The 21,338-nt window shown below is 50.1% G+C and overlaps 1 protein-coding gene across 2 annotated transcripts in view; it reads left to right on the top strand.

Moving 5' to 3' along the window:
• Positions 1-21,338, top strand: part of LOC149332603 (uncharacterized) — a 92,238-nt gene that overhangs the window by 13,217 nt on the left and 57,683 nt on the right. The window contains exon 1 of one of the 2 annotated variants that reach the window (XM_089558222.1): positions 4,985-5,279. The exons of the other annotated variant lie outside the window; for it this stretch is intronic. Within the exon in view, the coding sequence (XP_089414348.1) occupies positions 5,157-5,279 (123 nt within the window). The 5' untranslated portion in view covers positions 4,985-5,156. Of the gene's footprint in view, positions 1-4,984; positions 5,280-21,338 lie in introns of those variants that run through there. 2 annotated transcript variants of the gene reach the window in all.

Below are 21,338 nucleotides of genomic sequence, written 5' to 3'. Positions count from 1 at the left end.
ACTCTGAGTCATGTTCTGTTCATTTTTCATTCCCTGCAGCCATTCGGACGAATGCCGTTCTACGAGTTCGCGAACATGAAACTCGCGTTGTTTCGGTACACGTCCCGTTTTCTGTCCACCTCGTCCGGACTGTCCCCTGCCCACTTGGCCTCTCTGTGCTCCCTCGATGCCTGTCTCCCGAGTTCAACTGCCTGTTTAATTTCCGCATTCCACCAGCTTCGGGGCTTGATTCTTTCTGCCTTTCCTGCACTGGCCACCTGTGGCCAGCAGCGCATAGAGACAACGGACCCCTTGACGACTGCGTATGCCTGTCCGTCTGCCGCTGCTGCTGCACGTGTCCTGCTTTGTGCACGTGTTTCGTAATTGCCGGATTCCGTCGGCTGATTGATTGCGCCCACGCGAATGACAGTGTCGGCCGCTGCATGGCTTCTCGTGTGACCGCTCTGTCTGTCTGTCGGGCAGAGAACATTTTTGAGCAGCTCGCCGGTAACCCCGTCGGGTTCGGAGTACTCTCCCCCACTTTCACTCCTCGCTCCCCCCCCCCCCCCCCTCCCTTCTTTTTTATCCGCAGTTTTGGAGCGGAATTATTTTCAAAAATTTTCCTCACTTTGAGCACTCCCAATAAATGGAAACGCATGCATCTAGGGGTCGTATACGTTCTAAACAGAAAGGTACCCTTTTATAAAAGGGACTGCGCTAGAGGACATGTTACTTCGTTTTTACTCCCATATAGGCGTATTCGTGTTTAGAGTGTAACTTCGATCTCCGTAATCCCGGCTGCGGCGGTCGAATTTCGATGGAGGCGAAATTCTAGAGGCCCGTGTGCTGTGCGATGTCAGTGCACGTTAAAAAACCCCGGGTGGTCGAAATTTCCGGAGCCCTCCACTACGGCGTCCCTCATAGCCTGAGTCGCTTTGGGCCTGAGGGGCGAGTTGGTGCGTGATGAAATGAACGGCGGCGCAACAAGGACACTTACAAGAGAGGGGACACCACATGCGCACCTAGACCTAAACCTTCTATCTCGGTAAAGTTAAACCCGATCGCCATTTCAAGGTATAATATCTAAGTTCCTAATTGCACTTAGGTTAGTTAACGCGGGGTAATTTTTGATACGACGTGGTTGGAGTAAAAATGCGTTTCGAGCCACTTTAGACAATTGCTGATCCGTCGTCATCACTGCCGGCTCACCTGAATGAAATGCATTTTTGTAGCAGGCATATTCAATGGAAGCGATTCGTACTGCAGGTCTTGAGACTGCCTCATTTGGCTTACCGAAGTCATATTTCTATGGGTACATGTGTCGCTTGGCCACTGAAAACTTGACGCGCGCTCAGTCACAGAAAATATTCCTGATAATAATAAAATGTATTGTTTATTTAGGGCACATACCTATACTATGGACAGTTGCCGCCAAAAGTAAATGGAAGGCAATATTAATGAAACAATTTAATCTTTGCCCCCCCCCCCCCTCCCAAAATCATGCATCCTTAAATACATATGTGTAGCCAAGTTGTGATTGTGCGAATTGCACTGTGCACCAACAAACATAAACCATTATGCTTTAGGTTTAAAGAAATTAAAATTCTTTGACAAAGTCGCCTTCCATTTACTTTTCATGGCGAGTGTACATATACTATAGGACTGGCCAAGCCAAGAGAGCGCGTGGTCACCATTCACTGAATGGTCCCTTTTCGTGATTGGTTTATGCTGGCTTCCCCACGTCACACTTTGCCCTTAACAATGTAAAGCCGGCTTTCCCAAGTCACACTTTACCTTTAACCGTCGTGGCGCCCTAAACTGTATCAGTAAGGCGAGTTTAAAGCGCTGAAGGTGCTCATCGCGTATTCTGGTGCTAGGCACATATTGTTGCCAGGGGAAATACGCTGAAATGTCCCACGTTATGAAACACTGCAACTAAATTGTTCAATATTCTCTTTCGTCGCACCGCTATTATGCGGGCAAGCAATTTTAAGATTGCGGCGTATACTGTGGTATAGGGGCGGGCGAAAAACAAAAGACGCCGCTCTCCAGCTCCTGCAGATCGGTGTTCGGCTTTCCGGTGACGCGCCGTCTCTGCACTCCTTCCTCGCTAAAAATACATCTGTCGAACGGAGTGACCATACAAGAGGGGCGAGTAAGGTGCCAAGCGTGGGAGTCAAGATACGGGAGGGAAGGTGGGCTTAGGACTGAAGTATCCTACCGGTACTCACCTATGGGGTCGAAAGGTGGAGGCTAACAAAGAGGGTGCAGCTTAAGATAAGGACAACGCAGCGAGCCATGGAAAGGAAAATGATAGGTGTAGCGTTAAGAGATCGGAAGAGGGCGGAGTGGGTGAGGGAACAAACGCGGGTTAATGACATCCTAGTCGAAATCAAGAGGAAGAAGTGGGCTTGGGCAGGGGATGTAATGCGAAGGCAAGATAACCGCTGGTCCTTAAGGGTAACGGAGTGGATTCCAAGAGAAGGCAAGCCTAGCAGGGGGCGGCAGAAAGTTAGGTGGGCGGGTGAGATTAAGAAGTTTGCGGGGATACGGTGGCCGCAACTGGCGAAGGACAGGGTTAATTGGAGAGACATGAGAGCGGCCTTTTCCCTGCAGTGGGCGTAGTCAGGCTGCTGATGATGATGATGACCTCAGGCGAGAGGACACGGAGATTACCAGAGACAAGGTGGGGAGAAGATCTTCGGGATGAGAAGCTGACAGCATGGAGACCGGACGGGAACAGTTGGAGGACATCTCTTAAAGACTGTTACCCCAAGTATACAGGCATGGGTATAAGCTGAAGGACGAATAACTGTAGGGTCTCTTGCCTGGACCACCTTCTTCAGAGGGTGAAAGCTGGCTTAACAATTAACAACGGGGTCTGTGTCTTTACGTAGTTTTTTTTTTTTGTAGATAGGCTTTTTGTGTTAGTACAGCGCTTTTTTCGGCATAGCATTCTCAGCGGTGTAGTTAATCAGAATTAACTGAGACGTGCTAACCAGCAGGCTGGATAACTAAATTAAAGATTAACATTCTAACTATTACTGTTAGTCTACTTAATTATCGAGAGGCGTGTAGCCCGCCGCAAGTAATAACCATATCAGTCTTTAGAATCTCGAAGACGCGGTTACCCTCGGCGCTCTGGCCAAATAAATTTAGGCTACTACGACGAGTTACGCGCACTGGAGAGGTCTCTTTGCCTGCAGGCTTCTAGAAAACGCGTGTATTTCGACTCGATGTAGCCATAATTTATCCAAAAAAGGCCAATTTTTAAAAATTGCGTAAAGTCTTGGGTAAAACACCCTGTTATAGACTCTCTGTAGATTTTTCTCAGCCTGTCGAGCGGCGATAGTGAGTCTGCTATAGCCAGCAGCTGCGCTTGGTCGCGCGCTCGCATCGTGCGAGCCCGACGAGCTGTAGGCTGGCGGTGTCGGATGGCAGCAGAGCGTCGTCGTCGTGTACCTTGGTTCCGCCTTTTCACCGCATACATGTACACCCCGAGCGAATCTGGGCTGAGTCAGCCCTCGGCGATTCTGCGGCACGAGTTCAACCAACCCGGCGCGGCTCGATAAGCTTGACGACTGCTTGCGCCGAGTTCCGTCACGAGTGTCCCTCCGGTCTCGTGTCGGTGGTTCGGCTGAATTTCATTTCTCAAAGTCGATGCCGTATGTCTCTAACGTGCATGAGTATACAGCTCAACAACGTCTACCAAATCTTGCAAATCTACCCGTGCTCCTGCAGCTTGTGAAGGAGCAAACTTGTGAAAATAGGAATTCAAAGCACAGGCTCGCTAAGCCCATTCTTAAAATTGAGCTTTCAGCAAGTTTGCTTCGCCGCAAAGCGCAGAAAAAGCGGCCGTTGCGCTCGCTAGAGCTATTCCGGGCGGGGGGCATCCCGGGATATTTATTTTTGTGTCATTTCAATAACGTTCTCTTTTTCTCTCTCGTCGTGATGTACTATCGCGATAGAATTTCTTTTGATTACGCTTTTACTTGAGTGGTAACAGAAAGACGTCAGAGTCGTCGCAGAACGTATCACGGACGGCAGTAGCGTCTTTTTGCGACCTCCGAAGTAAACGCGGGATGATATGAAATGCGAACAGCGGAGTGCCTATAGGCTCCGCTGTGTTCGCATTGCTTTCCGTCACCCCTCCACGTATATTCGTTACGAAGGAGCAATTGCGGGCGAAGACGATATGTAGAATAAAAGTAAACAGTCGGTATTTTCGCTTCTCCCCCGAAGAGCTGAGAAGTGATTGCGACAGTTTTATACCGCTTCCCACACTTGTCCACTCCGTTGCGCAGATGGTGTGTATGCTGATTTGGCGTGGTCATTGGATTGACTTCGTGGGTTGGATTGACCAGACACGGATTCTAATCATCGGGTGGCCCATGGGCTGACCAGTGGGGAGCCGGCGTTTTATGTTGCGTTCCCCTCACATCGTCATTAGCCCCGCGGGGTGTCCCTATTGCCGCAAAAAAAGTTGGCTGTGGCTTAGCTTGGTTAAGCCCGGTAATTGCGAAAGCAATATCCGTAGCTACGCCATGGTTCAGCTGGTAGTGTAGCTGGTGGTGGTGCTTGTGGTTAGACTTGTGGTGATGCATCGGTTATACAATCCAGTCCAGTCCAATATGCTAATATGGTAGCTACCGGCCTCGCTACGCGACGGGCTGAAAGTGCAACTAGTATTGCTTTCGCAATAAGAAATTGAACGCCACCCATGTTCGCTTTGAGTGCTCGGCATGCCATGGTCGCCGTCTTCTCAAGGAGAAAACCATTCTCGCGCGTGATGTCATGATCGATGTTAATCTTGCTCCTTCGACTGGAAGAAAAGGAAAACAACGCGATCTATTTCAGCCGATGTTCTTAGTGGAGTGCGTAGCCGTCCATCATGTCCAGGAAAGTCGCGAGCCGTCGTTGCTCGTGAAGACGACCGCTTGCGCCACCGTGTCGTCTCCATCCATGTCTTCATCGAACTGCGGCGCGGTGCTCGCTCGTTCGAGGCAGCACCCGTCGACGACAAGCAGCCGAGTTAGATAGCTCCTCTCGCGGGGTGCCTGGCTCGCTTGTTCGGCGCGCGTTTGACTTCTCCCGCGGGACACCTGGCAACGTTCCCAACTCCGTGTTGGCCTATACTCCGGCCGCCGCCGCCGCCGCTCTCGGTCGCATAAAAATGCATGCCCGCCGGCGGTGCTATCTGCACAGCCGTTTCATTCACGTCCAGCGGACAAGCTGTACACGTCCGGGTCGAGCAAGCCTTCTCGTTTCTGCGTATACGCGCCGCGCGGCGGCGGCACCAGGTACGTATATTGCCTATGGCAACGCAAAAATCGCTATTTGCCAGCTCACTCTCGTATTTTCTTTCTCCCTCGCCCTTGGCAGCGTTCCCGCTGCGCTGTTTGTCGTGACTCGTACAAACGCTGCACTTGTGAGCTCGAGTAGCTCCATTCATCGCGTCCAGAGCCTGCGCATATGTACTACGGCATTCCATTAGGAGCGACGGTCTACTCCTTCGGAGCTCTCGTTACGCGCACAAAAATCGCCGCGCGTGTCCTCCGCACACCCATTTCCGTTTTCCCCCTTTCACGCCCCCATTACTCCACCCCCCACCACCGTATGTGTGTATCTATCTAGCGGTGGGCTTCACTCAACGGCGCGCTCCGAGTTCCTATTGGATGTTGTCACCGTCGTTAGGCCTAAAGGCTGTACGCTGTAACCGTCGCGTAGTACAAGCAAGGGGCCCGTGTACACGCGACACCCACGCGCCCGTTTTCGAAAAACAGCAGCACCGACAGCGCGCATGCGCCGTAGAAATAGCGTAACGAAGGAGTGGTAGTACGGCGGAGGCCGCTATACGCGGCCTCTTCTTGCGTGTAAGATTAAGGTGTGGTGACTAAGTCACCGGCAGATGGACGGACGGACGCCGCCTTGTTATTCTCACTGGTGACTAAGCCCGGCTGTGTGACTCCGCTCTCTCTCGTCTTCAAGTGGCTACCACATGGCTGCTGTGTACGCCCCCCCCCCCTTCCCCCCTTCCGCCAACCCGACGCCTTCGTAACTTCTTCTTCCCGTGTGTTGCGGGTGCGCTGTCGCTGCTGTTGCCGTTGCACGTGTGATAGTCACCATCCCTGAGTCACTAACTTAGATCGTGCGTGTGTGTGCGAGCGGAACGCCTCCTCCTGTTCTGGGAAATCGTCGAGGACTCTTTTCCTGGCGTCGCCTCGGCGGCGCCGTCGTTATAGCCTTATGTACTATGTACCAGCGCTCACAATCGCTCGGCCAGGCCTGCCTGCGGATGGTGATGATGGCTCAGTGCTTGGCCTCGTGGTTTCCTGTACCCCCCCCCCCCCCTCCCCCTTTAACCCTAGGCGTTTGCGCCGCGGGCTCTTAGCTGGCGCCTTCCGGGGTTGCGTCTTCGCGCGCTCTCCCTGTCCGGAGAAGACAGTCTCGTGACTGACTAGGCGCGCGGTGCTGGCTTCTTGTTTGTTCGGCTTGTCCCTGTTCTTTTCTTGTGCGGATCCTCGCTAGGCGTTGTTATATCACTCGATGTGTTATTCGCTCCGTCCTGTGACCTTTGCGTTCGCGCGGGCGTCCGGTTGCCTTGGATGTTTATCTCGCGCGGACAAGTGCACGCGATTCACTCGCGAGGTGCCCGGAGGCTGCTTTACTTAGAAGCTTAACTGGTTACGGAGAGTTGCGCAAACTTGCGCATAATGCGATCTGGCTGCACTTGCGTGCTCTCTTGAAGCGAGCGACACTTTATTCTTTCAGCGTGACGGACGAACTGTTGGTGGTCCTTAAGCTGTCTGTGTAACTCTCGCTGTTCGTATTATTTTTCGAGAATTATATATTTCATATATTTCATTACTTATTTCCTTAATTTCATGTGAGGTAAGCGGAGCTTTCCAAACCGCGAGGCCTGGTGATGTTGAGAAGAACTCAAACGTCCTCGTCGTCTTCAGCCAGATTTCGTCCATTACAGCGCCGTGTTTGTTTACTCCTCTATCCGGTCCTGTTGTTTAGCTCTGTTTGTATGTACTTGTCACCATGGAACACCAACTCGCCCAATCTGCCGTTCTCCTACAAACACCTCTTCCCGCGTAATTCGCGTAATACCGCGTAATTCGGAGGTCGTGGGTTCGGATCCCACCGGCGGCATGTGGTTGTTTTTTCTTCTGCTTTTCTAATCAATTAGCTTTAAGCGATAACATATTCAGCAATATTCTAAATTGATCAACACCACAAAATAAATAAATTAATTAAAAATCCCCTGTGCCCCTTGGGTTCTGCATGTGGCTGTTGGCTTCTTTCATATTTATAACGAGCCTCTCATTCCCCTTCCCTTGTTTGCTTAATTTCTTCCATCGATAGGCAGTTAACCCTGCCAGCCCTGTACCAGTCGTGGCTGTAGACTAATCTAACTCGAGCTAATCAGACTTAAATCGTGCGTAAACTTAGGTTTGCATTAATTTAACCGCAGGAGTAACAATTTCTTTAATTCCTGAAGTGTTACGCTGATGACGGCCTCTAGCTTTTGAAGTAGGTGTACGTTCATACCGTTAAATTTGATAACTAAAGTGGCAGCACTAAAGTTTTTGAATGAAAAAAAAAAAGGTTTATGTGGGTTTAACGGCCCAAAGCGGCTATAGGCACCCTGCGCATCTAACTCCAGCGCGACGCGCGCGCCACTGGCGGCGGCGCGCGCGTCCCTGTCAGGAAGGCGGGGGCAGCCCGACAGCTCCCGCTGTGCTGCGCGTCGCCCCGAAGCAGTTTTGGGCGTCCTTACCGAGCAAAAAATGGCACATAACAACAGCAGGACACACTGCTGTGTTTCAGGATGCAATAATGCATATATAAATTCGCCTGGGACAAGGTTTTGTGGATTTCCGACGCGACATTGGGAGACTGCCCACCCTTCGCGACGGGCAACACGCACGCGCGGTTTCTGGTCAAGCAGTGGTCAAACCCATGCAGAAGCTTACTTGACTCATGCATGGCTGTAAACAATATGTGGTCTTGAAAAGCCACGCATAACTCGCCCGCAGTCACGCCTGTGGAAGAAGCCGAAATTTTGCGCAGTAAAGAATCGTTTACCTTCCAGTTATGCGCGGAATCCTTTCTAGCTTCCACTGCGCCTTGTCGTCCAGCGTCTTTTTCGACATTAAAAGCCCCTTTTCAGAGGCAATGGCAACATGTTCCTGATAAATCTTTGCCTCCACATCTGAACGACTGGGTGATAATTTAGTACAGTGCTAATGTCGAAAATTTAGGGTACTTGTACTGAATGTGTAGAAATTAAACAAAGCTTGCAATGAAATCCAGCTTTTTAAGCACACGCATTCTGCAAGAATCCTGCATGAAATAGCTGGGATACTCGTTTTTTGCATAATCCCAGTCAAAACGTTTTATGTTTTCCGCAGGAGTTTCAGTGCGCACAGGCGCTTCGCCGCAGCTTGCATCCTTTTCTGCTTGCAAAAGCTCGTTCATTGGACATCTCATATCATCAAAACACTGACGCACGTGTTGCAACGATAAGGACCTGGCAGTTGCTTGAAAAAGTAGAAAATATGAGCGGCAGATTACGCCATGGGTACATCATTTCAAGGCGTAGTTTGAACAGGGCATTTCACATCGAACACCGAAGTTGCGGCAGACGAGAATGTTATGAAGTCAAGTTTGCGCCGCTCGCTCAAAAACTGGACTTTTCTAATTACCTTCAATGTTATGCCGCCTGGCCGTCTTTGAAAGTTTAGGGTAAGTTTTTTTAAATGCAGGAACACTGCAGGCTTGCGGGTGGCTCGTTTTGGAGAGCGTTTCACACCGCTCCAAAAACACGGTAACGGCAGCAGCGTGTTTACAATTGCCTGCCTTGCAACTGCAGCTCGCGGCTACAAGCACTCTACTGGAAGATAGCTACATAAAAAAAATGAGTGAGAGTGCAGCGCTGACAGGCATTTTATAGAAATATTTCTTAGCGTTAAGTTGATCGTTTTCGGTGGCGCAGTGATGCTTGTCTGCGCAATGCACCGGGCTGCTACTTCGCTCCCGTCGCACGACACCACCTCTTTCACAGTGTGTACATGGCCTGCCTCAAAAAGCTTCGTTTTTTTCCTGACGTTCGCTCCTCGAAAGAATTTTTCAGCCTCATGAATGAATAGGTCGAAATCCCGGCTCTACGAACAGCGGCAGCCGCTAGCAGACGCCATCCCTTCGCAGTCGCGGGGCGAGCCTTCCTGACAGGGACGAGGAACTGGCCGCGCGGGGGAGCTGAACGCTGCCTCGACGGTGGCGGTGCCTGGCGGGTGCAGGGTGCCTATAAGGCAATGAGGAACGCCTTAGGGAAAGGCTCCGGTTAATTTCGACCACCTGGGGTTCTTTAAAGGGAAACTGCATCGGTTTTAGAAATCAACGATCTTAAGAGGGTCGAATGTGTGAAACTTGCAGGCAAAGCATGCGAAGTCTTTTTGGGGCTAGCACTTGAAATAGTGAAGTAATCGCTGATTAAAATCCGGACGCCCACCAAACTTCTCTGCAGCGCACAACGCCAAGTGGGGGGCGCGTGATGACGTCATCGAAGGTATGGGTACATTTTCAACGCACAAACACCTGCTTTGAAGGAAAAAAAACCAACGCCATCGAAGGCAAACCGTGCCGAGAGTTGTTTGGTAGCATCTAAAGCGTCAGGCCAGGGTGTGGCGGACGACAGCGGTAATTTGAAATCATACCTTCCGTGACGTCAAGCTAAGTATTTCCGCACTCCTCTGGTGCATTGAGGAGAAGCGCAAAATTCAATCGTCGATTACGTGACTATTTTAAATGCTAGTGCAAAAACACTTGGCATGCTTTAACTACAGCCTACATAGATTTTAATCCTTGAATATCGCGAAATTCTCAAAAAAGTGCTGCAGCTGCCCTTTAACGTGCACGGACATCGCATAGTACACGGGCTTCTAGAATTTCGCCTCCATCGAAATTCGACCTCCGCTCTCGGGATCGAACCCGCGTCTTTCATCCCAGCAGCCGAGCGACATAACCACTGGGCCAAAATATGCTTGAATAGGTTACTTATGCTTATGCTATACACGTACGCTATAGAGCTTGTAGCTTGGTCGTGAACACGCCTCAGGCTGGTCAAATTATCCACTTTGTTCGATAGACCTCACGGTTTCTGCTGGTTAAACACTTGACGGTTTCTCGCTCTAAGTGGTTTAAGCCCGCGCACCACATCTCGGAAGTATTTCAGAGTCGCTCGGATGAGTCATCCGTGTCGTTGTTGGCTTCCAGGGGTAAGCAGAAGCGGTCGGGTTAACCAACTTGGTGGCTAATTAATGGCGTAAAATGTCAAGGCTGTTCGCACGAAAGCTGTATTTGTCGTCCCCACGCCACACACATGTGTTGTTTGCTAACGGCTTAGGGACGGAACACATTGTGAGGAATTAATTTTGAGACATCCTAATCCGGAGATCAGCGTAACGAGCGAGACAACGTCGTTAATGTTCACTTGAAATACAGTCGCCCCTTTGATACGACCCCCGGTCCTAAATATATGGACGACTCGAATTATGGGCACTTTTTTTAGAGGATCAAACTTTTTCGACGTACTTGCGCATAGTTAATGTGGAAACTCGCTGTCCGGTCAGCGGACAGGTTGACAACCAACAGCGCCCATTGGGGCTTATGTATTTTTATCGCTTTGATATGCAGAGCTATAAGCAGAATCCCGACAGGCCCAGCGCGACCTTCCATTTCGTGTATTTTGAGTGGAGCGCACCAGTGGAAGTTAGTATGAATGTGGAAACGCCTGAGGCACGACCTTTTTCTTTTTTGTTGTTTTTATCTTTTGTAGTACCAAAACGCTCGGTCGACACGCATTTGTCCCATTGCATGAATGAGAGAAAAAGAAAAAAAAAACCCTTTGCGACTTATCCTACGTTGAAAGCCACATTCAGCACCGCGAGACGCCATCACGCGTCTAATGGACGCCACTGTTCTAAAAATAATGAACAGCATATAATGCATATGAAGTTCCCAAGGTTTTATATAGATATAATTCGCTGCACACCACTAAGTACAGAAGCACGCCATAATCATAAAGTGTCTTTTGGTTATCTAACTAATTTGCTTTGTTTCTCATCACGATTCGTTGTAACGAACGACTCGCTTTATGGATGTTTTGGTTCGAGAACCAAAGTTTCCAAATTAACGAGGCACGACTATACGCCGTTTAGCGTTCTAATGTACCGAATTCAGCGGTGTAATGCTTTTCATAAGCCGTGGCCGATCCCGGTACGAAACGCCGACCGGCTCGATATGAAATAGGGGGCCGACAGTTCGGCGTGCGCAAAGCGACATTTCGAAATGGTGTGACAGTGTGACACCGTTCCGAGAAACACATAAGTATAAAACAAATTGTGTGTTAATTGTCACTTTGTGGAATTCAGGTCAAAGAACTCTGCGCACATTTTTTCTGTCGACAGTTTGCCGAATACCGAGGAAAACTTTCGCAAGCGGAGGCGAACTTGGGAGCGTTTCTGTTCGAGTCCGTGAAATGAAGTGAAATCGAATCAGAAAGAACTTTGTGTCTGAAGCCAAGTGGGTCATAACTCAAATCTCGCGCACCTGCCGCCTTTAGCTCCTGATCTCGCGAGGTCCCGGGTTCGACACCCGTTTCGTTGGGGGCGTAACGCGGGAGCACCCGGTGATTGAATTTAACAGTGGATATTTGTTGGGTACTTGTTTTTTTTTTTTTAACGTCCCAAAGCGACTAAGGCTATGAGAGACGCCGTAGTGGAGGACTCCGGAAATTTCGACCACCTGGGGTTCTTTAACGTGCACTGACATCGCACAGTACACGGGCCTCGAATTTCTCCTCCAAAGAAATTCAGCCGCCGCGACCGGGATCGAACCCGCGTCTTTCGGGCCAGCAGCCGAGCACCATAGCCACTGAGCCACCGCGGCGGCGGTACTTGGTTTAGCGCTTCGTCGATTGCTTTAGTTTTTTTCTCCCGTTAATTTGTGGCAATGGCGTCGTTGACATGATGATGATGCTAAGATAAATTGAATACTAGCGTAAAATGTTATGATGGTAAAATTAATTGAATTGGCGCCGCGATCAATCCGGGGCGCCCCACAACGGCAGCAAGGTGCAGCTCGGAGACGTAGAAACAAAAAAGCTAATCGTTAAAGTTTGTGTAAGGAACGGCGCGGCTGATCGGAACACACAAAACTGACAGGAGTCTTTTTTTTTTTGTTTATCTGTTTATTTACTCCTTGGCTGGATGCAGGCAAGTATTGCCGCACGAGGGAAGACAAAAGGAGGCGCTGAACCTTTTGGCTGGTTCTCGACCTCGAGTGGATGCAGCAGCCGGAGTGGTACTGCAACAGGAAAACGCTAAAATAATTTTACGCAACAGCCACAAAGTCAATAATCAGCTCTGCTAAATGATTTGCACTGAATCATATACGTATAGAAAATTATGTACAGAATGCAATGCAAAACGTTATTCTCCTAACCGTAGAACATAACATAAACTGTTCGAACTAATCCGGCAAAACGATGTTGCTGTTATATATTCTTAAACCTGAACGATTAGACCCGTACAGGAGAGCCTCGTTTTATATGGCGACACCCACGCAGCGGTATACACCTCACGTCTGTGTATTCTAACGGCACTTGGATTGAAACACCATCATCGTCAGCCTAACTATACATCGCTTCCAGGACAGAAGCCTCCTCAACCACTGATCACCAAATGACCCTGTCCTGCGCACGCCGTGGTATCCCTGCAAACTTCCTTATCTGAGGTTCCTGTTTTGCGACCTCGTTCTGGGAAAGGGCGCATATATGCGGTTTGTGTTCCGAGAACGCTGTAGGAAGCTGGGTGGTCGAGTGTTGGACACGGCGCTTACGGAACGACAGATAAGGTGCCACACCTGCGTAGGCGGCGCTAGCTGCAGCCTTCGCTTATCGTAGCCGTCCTTGCCCTTTTTGTAAAGGCGGCGGCCGGAAACGTGCTTCAAACCACGTATGCACTGCGCGAGCCTGTGTGTGTATACATGTATATATAGCCACTATGCGGCCGGGCGTTATAGCTTTATATGTATATGGATGCCGGCGTACATCGGCGATTGTCGTTGGGAGGAATGTGCTTATCGAAGAGGAGGGCGCAGCTATCCTATCTGACAACGTGGACGGTGTACTTTTTTTTTTTGTCTCGTCTATCTTTCGGCATGTGTTTACTCGGACGCTGTGTACTTGCTTCTTTCTATCTGCGTGGGTTGCCGATTGCGGCCAAGTGGCTAATTGGTGCTGTTATCTCGGGAACCTCTTGTTTGTTTCTGCTATTTTTGTTGTTGTTACTGGCGGCTTCCGTGTCGTTGATTTGATCGCTTTTTAATTTCGAGCCTTTTGTGCGCTGCGACGCGGAGCGACCGTTCGGTTGTCACAAATTAATGAGGGTGGGTTGTTATTAAACTGCTGCGTCGCGCGTGCTCGTTCAGCTATTTGTGTATTCGTTTATTTTAAAATTATATCGATCATGTCTGACGTTCCTTTCGTTCTGTTATTATGCGACAGTGTTCGTGCTTTTGCATTCCCGAGGGCAGAATTCTGTTGGGGCGTTATTCGTTTTGGCGAGACCTTTTTAATTAAAACAGGAAAGGTCTTGAGCTTTAATTAATTTCTTGCTCGTCGCGTAGCGGGGAACAGCGGCTATTTCTATTGTTGTAATCCGTCGCTTCGATAACAGCGACGCGCTTCGCGTTTACACGGGGATGCAGATACTCATCGGCGATCTCCAGCCACCCCCTTCAATCGCCGTGAACGCGAAACGGTGTCCTTTTGAAATAACACTTTTTAGCGGGCCAGTTGGTGTACAGTTAACTTGAATACAGTGTCGCCGCGCAAAGTAGACAACAGGTAATCACGCCGCAGGCCTTCCGACTTTGATTCGTAACTATAAAGTGTGTATACAGTATCACTGGAGCGTTGGACATTTACGAATAAAAGTTGGAAGACCTGCGGCGTCATTGCCTGGCGTGTTCGTGTTCTAACGCGTTAGCGCTTGAAGTCCCGTTCCTTGGAGATCATGGCATAGTTGGCGTCGTCGCTGGTGTGTGCGCAAAAAGCCGGATTGGTCGAGACGGCCGTGACGTCACACTTGGAGCTATGGAACGGAAAGTGTTTGGAACATTTAAAAACTGGTGATTAGAAGGTCGCAACATGGTTCAGACGTTAAAGGACATGTATGTATATGAAGTAAATGAGTTGCGATGAAAAGAAAATTGGCGTAATCAATTGGGAATTCAACCCGTGACCTTTGGGTTGCGAGTCAGGTGCTGCGAGTCAGACACGCTATACCCCTCGCAGGCAGACGCGTTCGTATGGAGACGACTGGCGACTTGGGGTGGTGGATGCAGTTCATCTTGAAAACAAAAACCAGCGCTAACGGACGAAGGACAAAGCGCTTGTGTAGTATCTACCCCTCTCCTTTGTCCATCGTTCGTGCGTGCTGGTTTTTGTTTTGGAGGTAAACGTTCGTATGGCTTGGTTAAAGCGGGGCTTATATGTATGCCGTGTACTTTCCCATAATATGGAAACAGTGTCCGTATGTGCGCGGGCAAGAGGGGCTGCTGACGGGATCCATCAGCGATATCACGTAAGACCCTTGGAGGCGGAGCTTGAATGTCTCCCCATTTTTTAAGGCGAAAGCCTTTAATGCTTCATCGCTGTCGACAGAACGTTTTCAGCTGAAGGTTGTCAGCAGAGGTGTCACGCTTTTTGATTGGTCGAAATGGTTATGACGTCAGAGTGCGCGGTTCGCAGTAATGAGGTCACCCACGGATGCCTGACGCCCCCTTTTGGAGCAGACGAAAACTAATAAATAAGTTGTAGTCCGCTCCGACAGGGGGCGCTAGGCGTCCGTGGGTGACCACATTACATACCTCATTACTGCGAACAGAGCCATGGATACAACCGAACTCATCGAAGCAGAGAGAGAGTCGTGCTAAAGAAGCAGTCAAAGTCGGCAGTCAAAGTGTGTGGTCAAATAAAGCACTAGTACAGCACAAAAAGTCTCGCAATCAACGCCAAAACAATGCGCCAGGAAAGGCTTTCGCCTTGCAGCACTTTAGAGAACCAAAGTGCCCCCTGAATTTTTCTTCTGCGTCCTCGTCACTTTTCCATAGAGATACCTTTTTTCAAGTCGAATTTGCGGTGGTCAAATGTTAAGGGGAGTCCCCCATGGTGGAATAAATTAGTGATACAGGAGCAAATTACTCATTGGCATCCACCCAAGCGCAGCGACGCTAGCGGTCCCGGTTAGCTCAGTTGGTAGAACGACTGCTCCGGTGAAGCTCCGGTGGTCTCGGGTTCGAACCCCGGACCAGGACGAATTTTTCTGCGCTACGAAGTTTGCGTGGGCGCTGTATAGCTTTCCTTTGCAGCCGTATAGTCATCCGCCCAAGTCATCCACCCAAGCGCAGGCGTAAGGCTGCGCTTGGGTAATTGATATGATTTGCTCCCTTATTACGAATTCAGTTTTTACAGGAAGACGATGCAGTTAAAGGCGAATTGCGATGCTCTTTACTAATTTTCTTGTGTACGCGGCTTACACCTTGGCACTCAGTTGCGAAGCCGGTGATTAACCCCCTTAGTGCGTTGCGGGGAGCATTCATTGCAAGCAAGCAAGGCCGCAGTTCTCAGTGCCCCCCCCCCCCCCCCCCCCCCCACACACACACACACGCACACACACAAACACGTACATCCCTGACCCTCCTTTGAGTGTCACGAGGCTTGTGTGGCGTATCGCGTCTGCACGTGCCTTTTTCCCCCGGCCGACCTCCCGTCGTCGTCTCGGGGCGAGACACAATGCTGCTGCTTCGCGCGGCTCCTCAGACCCGGAGCTTGATAAAGTTGCGCTGCCCGATGCAGCGGCAGCAGCGCCTTGTTGCACGCCGGTTGCGCGGAGGTGGCGTAATGCTCCGACTGCTGCCTGCGCTTCGGTGGCCGAGTTTTTTAACGGTGCCGCCGTGTCGGCGCACGGAACCGAACGCTAATTTTAGGCGCCAGCCCCATTCAGCCCTAGGGGAATGGACGGCTGGGGTCCGTTGAGAGAAGAAAACGTGCGCACGTATACGGGAGTATAAGGCAAGCGATGGGCCGCATACTGCGCTTATCCGCGAAGACCGGGTAGGGGACAGTCTGTATTGGTTGGTTTGGTTGGTTTATGGGGTTTAACGTCCCAAAGCGACTCATGCTATGAGAGACGCCGGAGTGGAGGGCTCCGGAAATTTCGACCACCTGGGGTTCTCTAGCGTGCACTGACATCGCACAGTACACGGGCCTCTAGAATTTCGCCTCCATAGAAATTCAACCGCCGCGGCCGGGATCGAACCCGCGTCTTTCGGGTCAGCAGCCGAGCACCATAACCACTGAGCCACCGCGGCGGCCAGTCTGTATTGGTGCACTTCATTGAACCGAACATGGAACACTATCAACTGAGCATGGGACATAGTATGGGATCCGACTATGGGAAAATAAAGTGTATGTCTCTGAGGATGGGGCTGTGTCTAGAGCTGTGTATAGGACCCATACGCTTACACGCCAAGGATGGGACAATATTTGCTGATGCAACGGGGATAGCATAGTGCTTATAATGTAGAGGGGCAGTACGTGTACATAGCGTGGGACATGCAGTGTGTGGGGTCCAGAATCGGAGAGTCTGCGAGTCTATATTACGTGCCGTAGCTCAGGCGCGAGAACAGTTTGCTGAACATTCTGTGCCAAAAGCTAAAGTACGGTGAGATAGATGCGTGCAGGGTACAGTCCTCCATGCGTATTCGCACGCTGAATGCCAGGCCGAGATGTTTGTTTTTCCCCGCGTGTTGTCTCAGCTTGGGAGTTCTTGGCCTTATGGCCTTAGTGTGATACTGGGAGAGGGGTCATTGACCCCCCGTACGGCTGTCGCCAGCAGAGATCTCCGGATCTCTTTGTGCACTATTCCCTTTGTTTTAGCATCCTTCGCAGGGCGAAAGCTCGAGAAGTTCGTGCTTTTCGTCCGCTTAAACGGGATTTAATGCTTTGCTGTGCAACATTTTTCATTTCATTGTTCGGCACTCTTCATACGGAACCAGAAGCTTCAATTAAACGCTTTATGCGACACCGTCAATAGCCTCGGTTACATGAATGCGACAGAAGTCGACTCTACTCAAGTTTTTGAGGGAAAGAGCAGGTTTTGAGAAGGAAAGGCATGAATCGTCCTCTACTCTCTGCCTCGACGCTTTTGCACTTTCCCTCAATAACTGGACTTGAGTCGACTTTTGTCGCATTCATGTAAACGCGGCTAATAGTTCCTTTCGGACGCTCGCTTTGCGAATTATTGTCGACAGTCTCGGGCGGCTGTAGAAGCAAGGATAGACGGTTCTTAATCGGTTGGTTATCCCCCGTTTCTTTTTTCGTTAAATTTTCACCGCGACATGTGGCAGGGTATTAAAGTTGCTTCCTCACTGCGCCCGGCGCGATTCCCGCGACCCCTCGACCTGCCACCGTTTTACACGCGGACCCTTTCGCGTGCAATAATTAGCGCGCGTGCAGGCACAAATTATCGCCACCTCGACAGTGCGCTGTCGTATAGGCGCGCACTTCGGCCGGGCGCTCTCGCCGAACTTAGTGACCCCCGTCTCGCTCGGCGAATTTAATGTCATTCCCGGCGAATGACACGGGTGCAAGTCAGTTGCTATTTCGTTGGCGTCAAAAGTGACGTCACTCGAGATTGATGGCTGTGGCGGTGGGAACGCTTCCGTGTGACAAAAATATGTGCGCTGTCATATAAAGCGATGTTCACTGTAAAACTTTGTCGCGCTTCAGTACACTTTCAAGGCTCGTACTCGACAGAAAAACAGAAAGCAAAATTAGAGATCATTGCGGAGGCCCGCACTGAGACAGTATTGACGCCTCCTCGGCGCTCGTACGTCTCCTCTCTTTGCCTCTCTTTATCATTTTATTTTTTCTTGTTATGTAATTTAACTACTGAATTAGCGTAGTTATCTCATGCTTTAATTAAAGAACGATTTATTTACTCTGATTATACCTTCTTTTATCTCATTTTTGCACCGTGGTTGCTTCCCGTCCGCTTACTAATCCCCGTCCAGCCTATTCAACCGTCCAGTGTTTTTTGCGGACAATTAATTAATTATTCTATGTCAATGAAACTTATTTGTTCGATTAATTATCAGTCATCAAATACATTTCAATTCATTTCAAACTTTATTTTCACTCCTTTGCCTATTTTTCCACTATTTTCCTGTCCACGGTTGTTTTTCTGTCCACTCACTATATCGACGTCCGTGCTATTTCGACGTTTCTTCAACATTTTTGGCTTCAATTAATTAACTAATCGTCCTATCGACATATTTTTTTTTGCGCAGCATCCTCACACCGTCCTCTATCGATCACAACCATTCGTTTGATGCTGTACCTCTTCTGAGAACGTCACAACTGCTGCGGACACGTTTTTCGGACACGTTTTTTCGGACTCGATTTTCGGACTCGTTTTTTCGGACTCATTTTTTTCGGACTCGTTTTTTTCGGACACGTTTTGCATGGCTTAGCAAAGCTAAACCGTCAGGAAAAAGCCGCCATGGTGGCTCAGTGGTTATGGTGCTCGGCTGCTGACCCGAAAGACGCGGGTTCGATCCCGGCCGCGGCGGTTGAATTTCTTTGGAGGAGAAATTCTAGGGGCCCGTGTACTGTGCGATGTCAGTACACGTTAAAGAACCCCAGGTGGTCTAAATTTCCGGAGCCCTCCACTACGGCGTCCCTCATAGCCTTAGTCGCTTTGGGACGTTAAACCCCATAAACCAACCAACCAAACCGTCAGGAAATTTAGTTTGTTTTTTATTTTGTTTGCTTTCGCGTCCGCGTGCAGTCTGTAGTTTTTCGCGGGAACGAGGCGCTGTCGGTCGTCGTCGTCGGTACGCCGCCCCGTCGCTTCTTTTGTCTCCGGTGGCCTTCTCTGTTCACAGCTCTGCGCGGCGGCGGCTGCGGCAGCGATGCGGCAAGAGGACACGCAGGTGCAGCGAGCAACGCGATCCGCGTGCTGCTGCCGCTCTGCACCCGTCGTGTCGAAGCCGCAGCAGCTTCTCTCCTCTCCCTGTGAAACAAGGCGACGTCGCGCGTTCCTCTCTCCGCGGCTAGCTGGCTCTGGCTGGTCGGTCGCTACGGGGTCCGCCGGCGCAGAGACAATGACCCACCGATTCCCGGGAAAACGGAGAAGAACAGAGCTGGATCATCGTCTCGGTTGTCGCCCCGCGCAGCTGACAGCTGTGTGTGTCCGTCCACTCCGTTTGTCCTTTCTGTTCTTCTTTTTGTCCTCTTCTAAATTCTCGATGTCGTCCTTTCTTCGTGTTCTCCCCCGCCTTTCTCTTTAGCCGCGTGATGGTGCGTAATTTGACGAACTGCCGCCCACCTGTACGGAGTCACACGACGCGGATTAGTGTTTATTTCTGTGCCTTTCACGCGTTTTCCTCGAGGACGGGGAAGTGACAGGGTGGCGGGGGTGGGGGTTGGCAGTGGGGGTGGGGGTAAGCAAGGTATAAGGTGGGCCGTCGTCTCCGGGTTCTCTTCTGTCACTGCTGGTTCCCATTTGTGCCGCAGACCGTTCCTTGTTTGTCTATTTACGCTTTATGTTTCGTTCAGTTGTGTTCCCGTCGTTGAGAGTGTTGTCTCCCCGGCGCAGAGCTGCTGCCGGCACCTGTTGTTTTGTTGACCCCCGTCCGCCTGTCGCGGCTCTGGTGCAATGTTCTCTCGCGCTCAGCTGTCGAAGCTTCCCTGGCTGCTCGCTAGTGCGCGCTGTGAATCTGTGTGTGGAAAGTGTCGGGGGGCTTCATATTGTTTATGGGCCCGAACACGAAGCGGCGGACAAAGGGCGATTCGAACTGCATGTGCGCTAACCGAGTCCTCGTGTGTCGTCGTCTCTTTGCTGGTTGTGGAGAGAGGTGGAAGAGAGAGAGAGAGTAACAACGGCGTCGAAGTGGTTTATTGGTTTGGTTTATTGGGTTTAACGTCCCGAAGCGACTAAGGCTATGAGGGACGCCGCAGTGAAGGGCTCCGGAAATTTCGACCACCTGGGGTTCTCTAACGTGCACTGACATCGCACAGTATACACGGGCCTCTAGAATTTCGCCTCCATCGAAATTCGGCCGCCGCGGCCGGGATCGAATCCGCGTCTTTCGGCTCACCAGCCGGGCGCCGTAACCACTGAGCCACCGCGGTGGGGTAACGGCGTCGAAGTAAATGCTTTGCAGTGCTGCGGTCTGTCACGGTTTAGTTGGGTTTGTATTGCACTGCGCGACCGTGGAATTGCGCGGGGCATGTGTCAATCAGGGAAGCCCGCCACTAATTTTTTTTAAAATAGTTTGTTTTGTTTTTTTTTTTCAGATTTTTGCTGCACAGTAATGCCAATGTTGTCGGATGTCAGAAAGCAGGTCAGTCGTGTTAACTAGCCAAGTGATAAAATTCTAATCGCTAACTTTCGCACTATACCTATAGGCACCTGAATGCAATTAGAGAGTGACAGGAATATAAGGTTTTAAATTTCGAAAGCGCGGCTACCCTCGCCGCTGTGGCTCAAAAACTTTGCACCATTTCCCGCGCCATTCGAAAACAGTGCGCCAGAAATTCCAAAAACTAATTCGCCTATTACCGGCGGCCGGCTGCAAATCTCATAATTCCAATCAGGTGCCTATACATATGGGCAGTAGTTAAAACTTTACTATCAGAATTTAATCAGTTGACTAGCTAACATGATTCGCGTGTTTTCTGACGTCCGCCAACACTGGTAGTACTACGCAGAAAGACTTCTGCTTAATTTAAAAACCTATGTAAAAAAAAAATAGTGGCAGGCTTCCCGGAACACCTTAAAAATAAATCCCTTAATTTTAAAACACTCCTTCGTGACAGATCAACGGTTCTGTCGCGCGTTTTCCTACGGCTTGTTTGGAACAGGTCTTCGGTGCCCCGTCGAATTTGTTGGCTGCCGTATTTTGACTGCAGTCGTTTTGTGGCAACAGCGTACCAGGGCACAAGAAAAGTTTTGATGTGGAGTCGCCAATTTAGCATTACTGCGTAATGCTGCTCTTCCACGTATCGTACGTTAAGGAAGCAGTTAGTGGATATGCCGTCCGCATTTGTTGTTCATTTCGGCGTCGGGGAAACATCTTAGTCGAAGCTTGGAGACTTCCCTCCGTATTGTCTGGATGCTGCGCAGCTAGGCGACAGGCGCGCACACAAAAAAAAGAAATAGGAAGAAATAAATACAACGTGAATGGTCACCAGTTCTCGCAGGTTTCCATTCTTCCAT

The sequence above is a fragment of the Amblyomma mixtum genome, chromosome 8 (assembly GCF_055824585.1).
Source record: "Amblyomma mixtum isolate Tamu chromosome 8, ASM5582458v1, whole genome shotgun sequence".
NCBI lineage: Eukaryota > Metazoa > Arthropoda > Arachnida > Ixodida > Ixodidae > Amblyomma > Amblyomma mixtum.
Note: the sequence above shows the minus strand (reverse complement) of the source record. Positions and strands in the feature narration are given on the sequence as shown.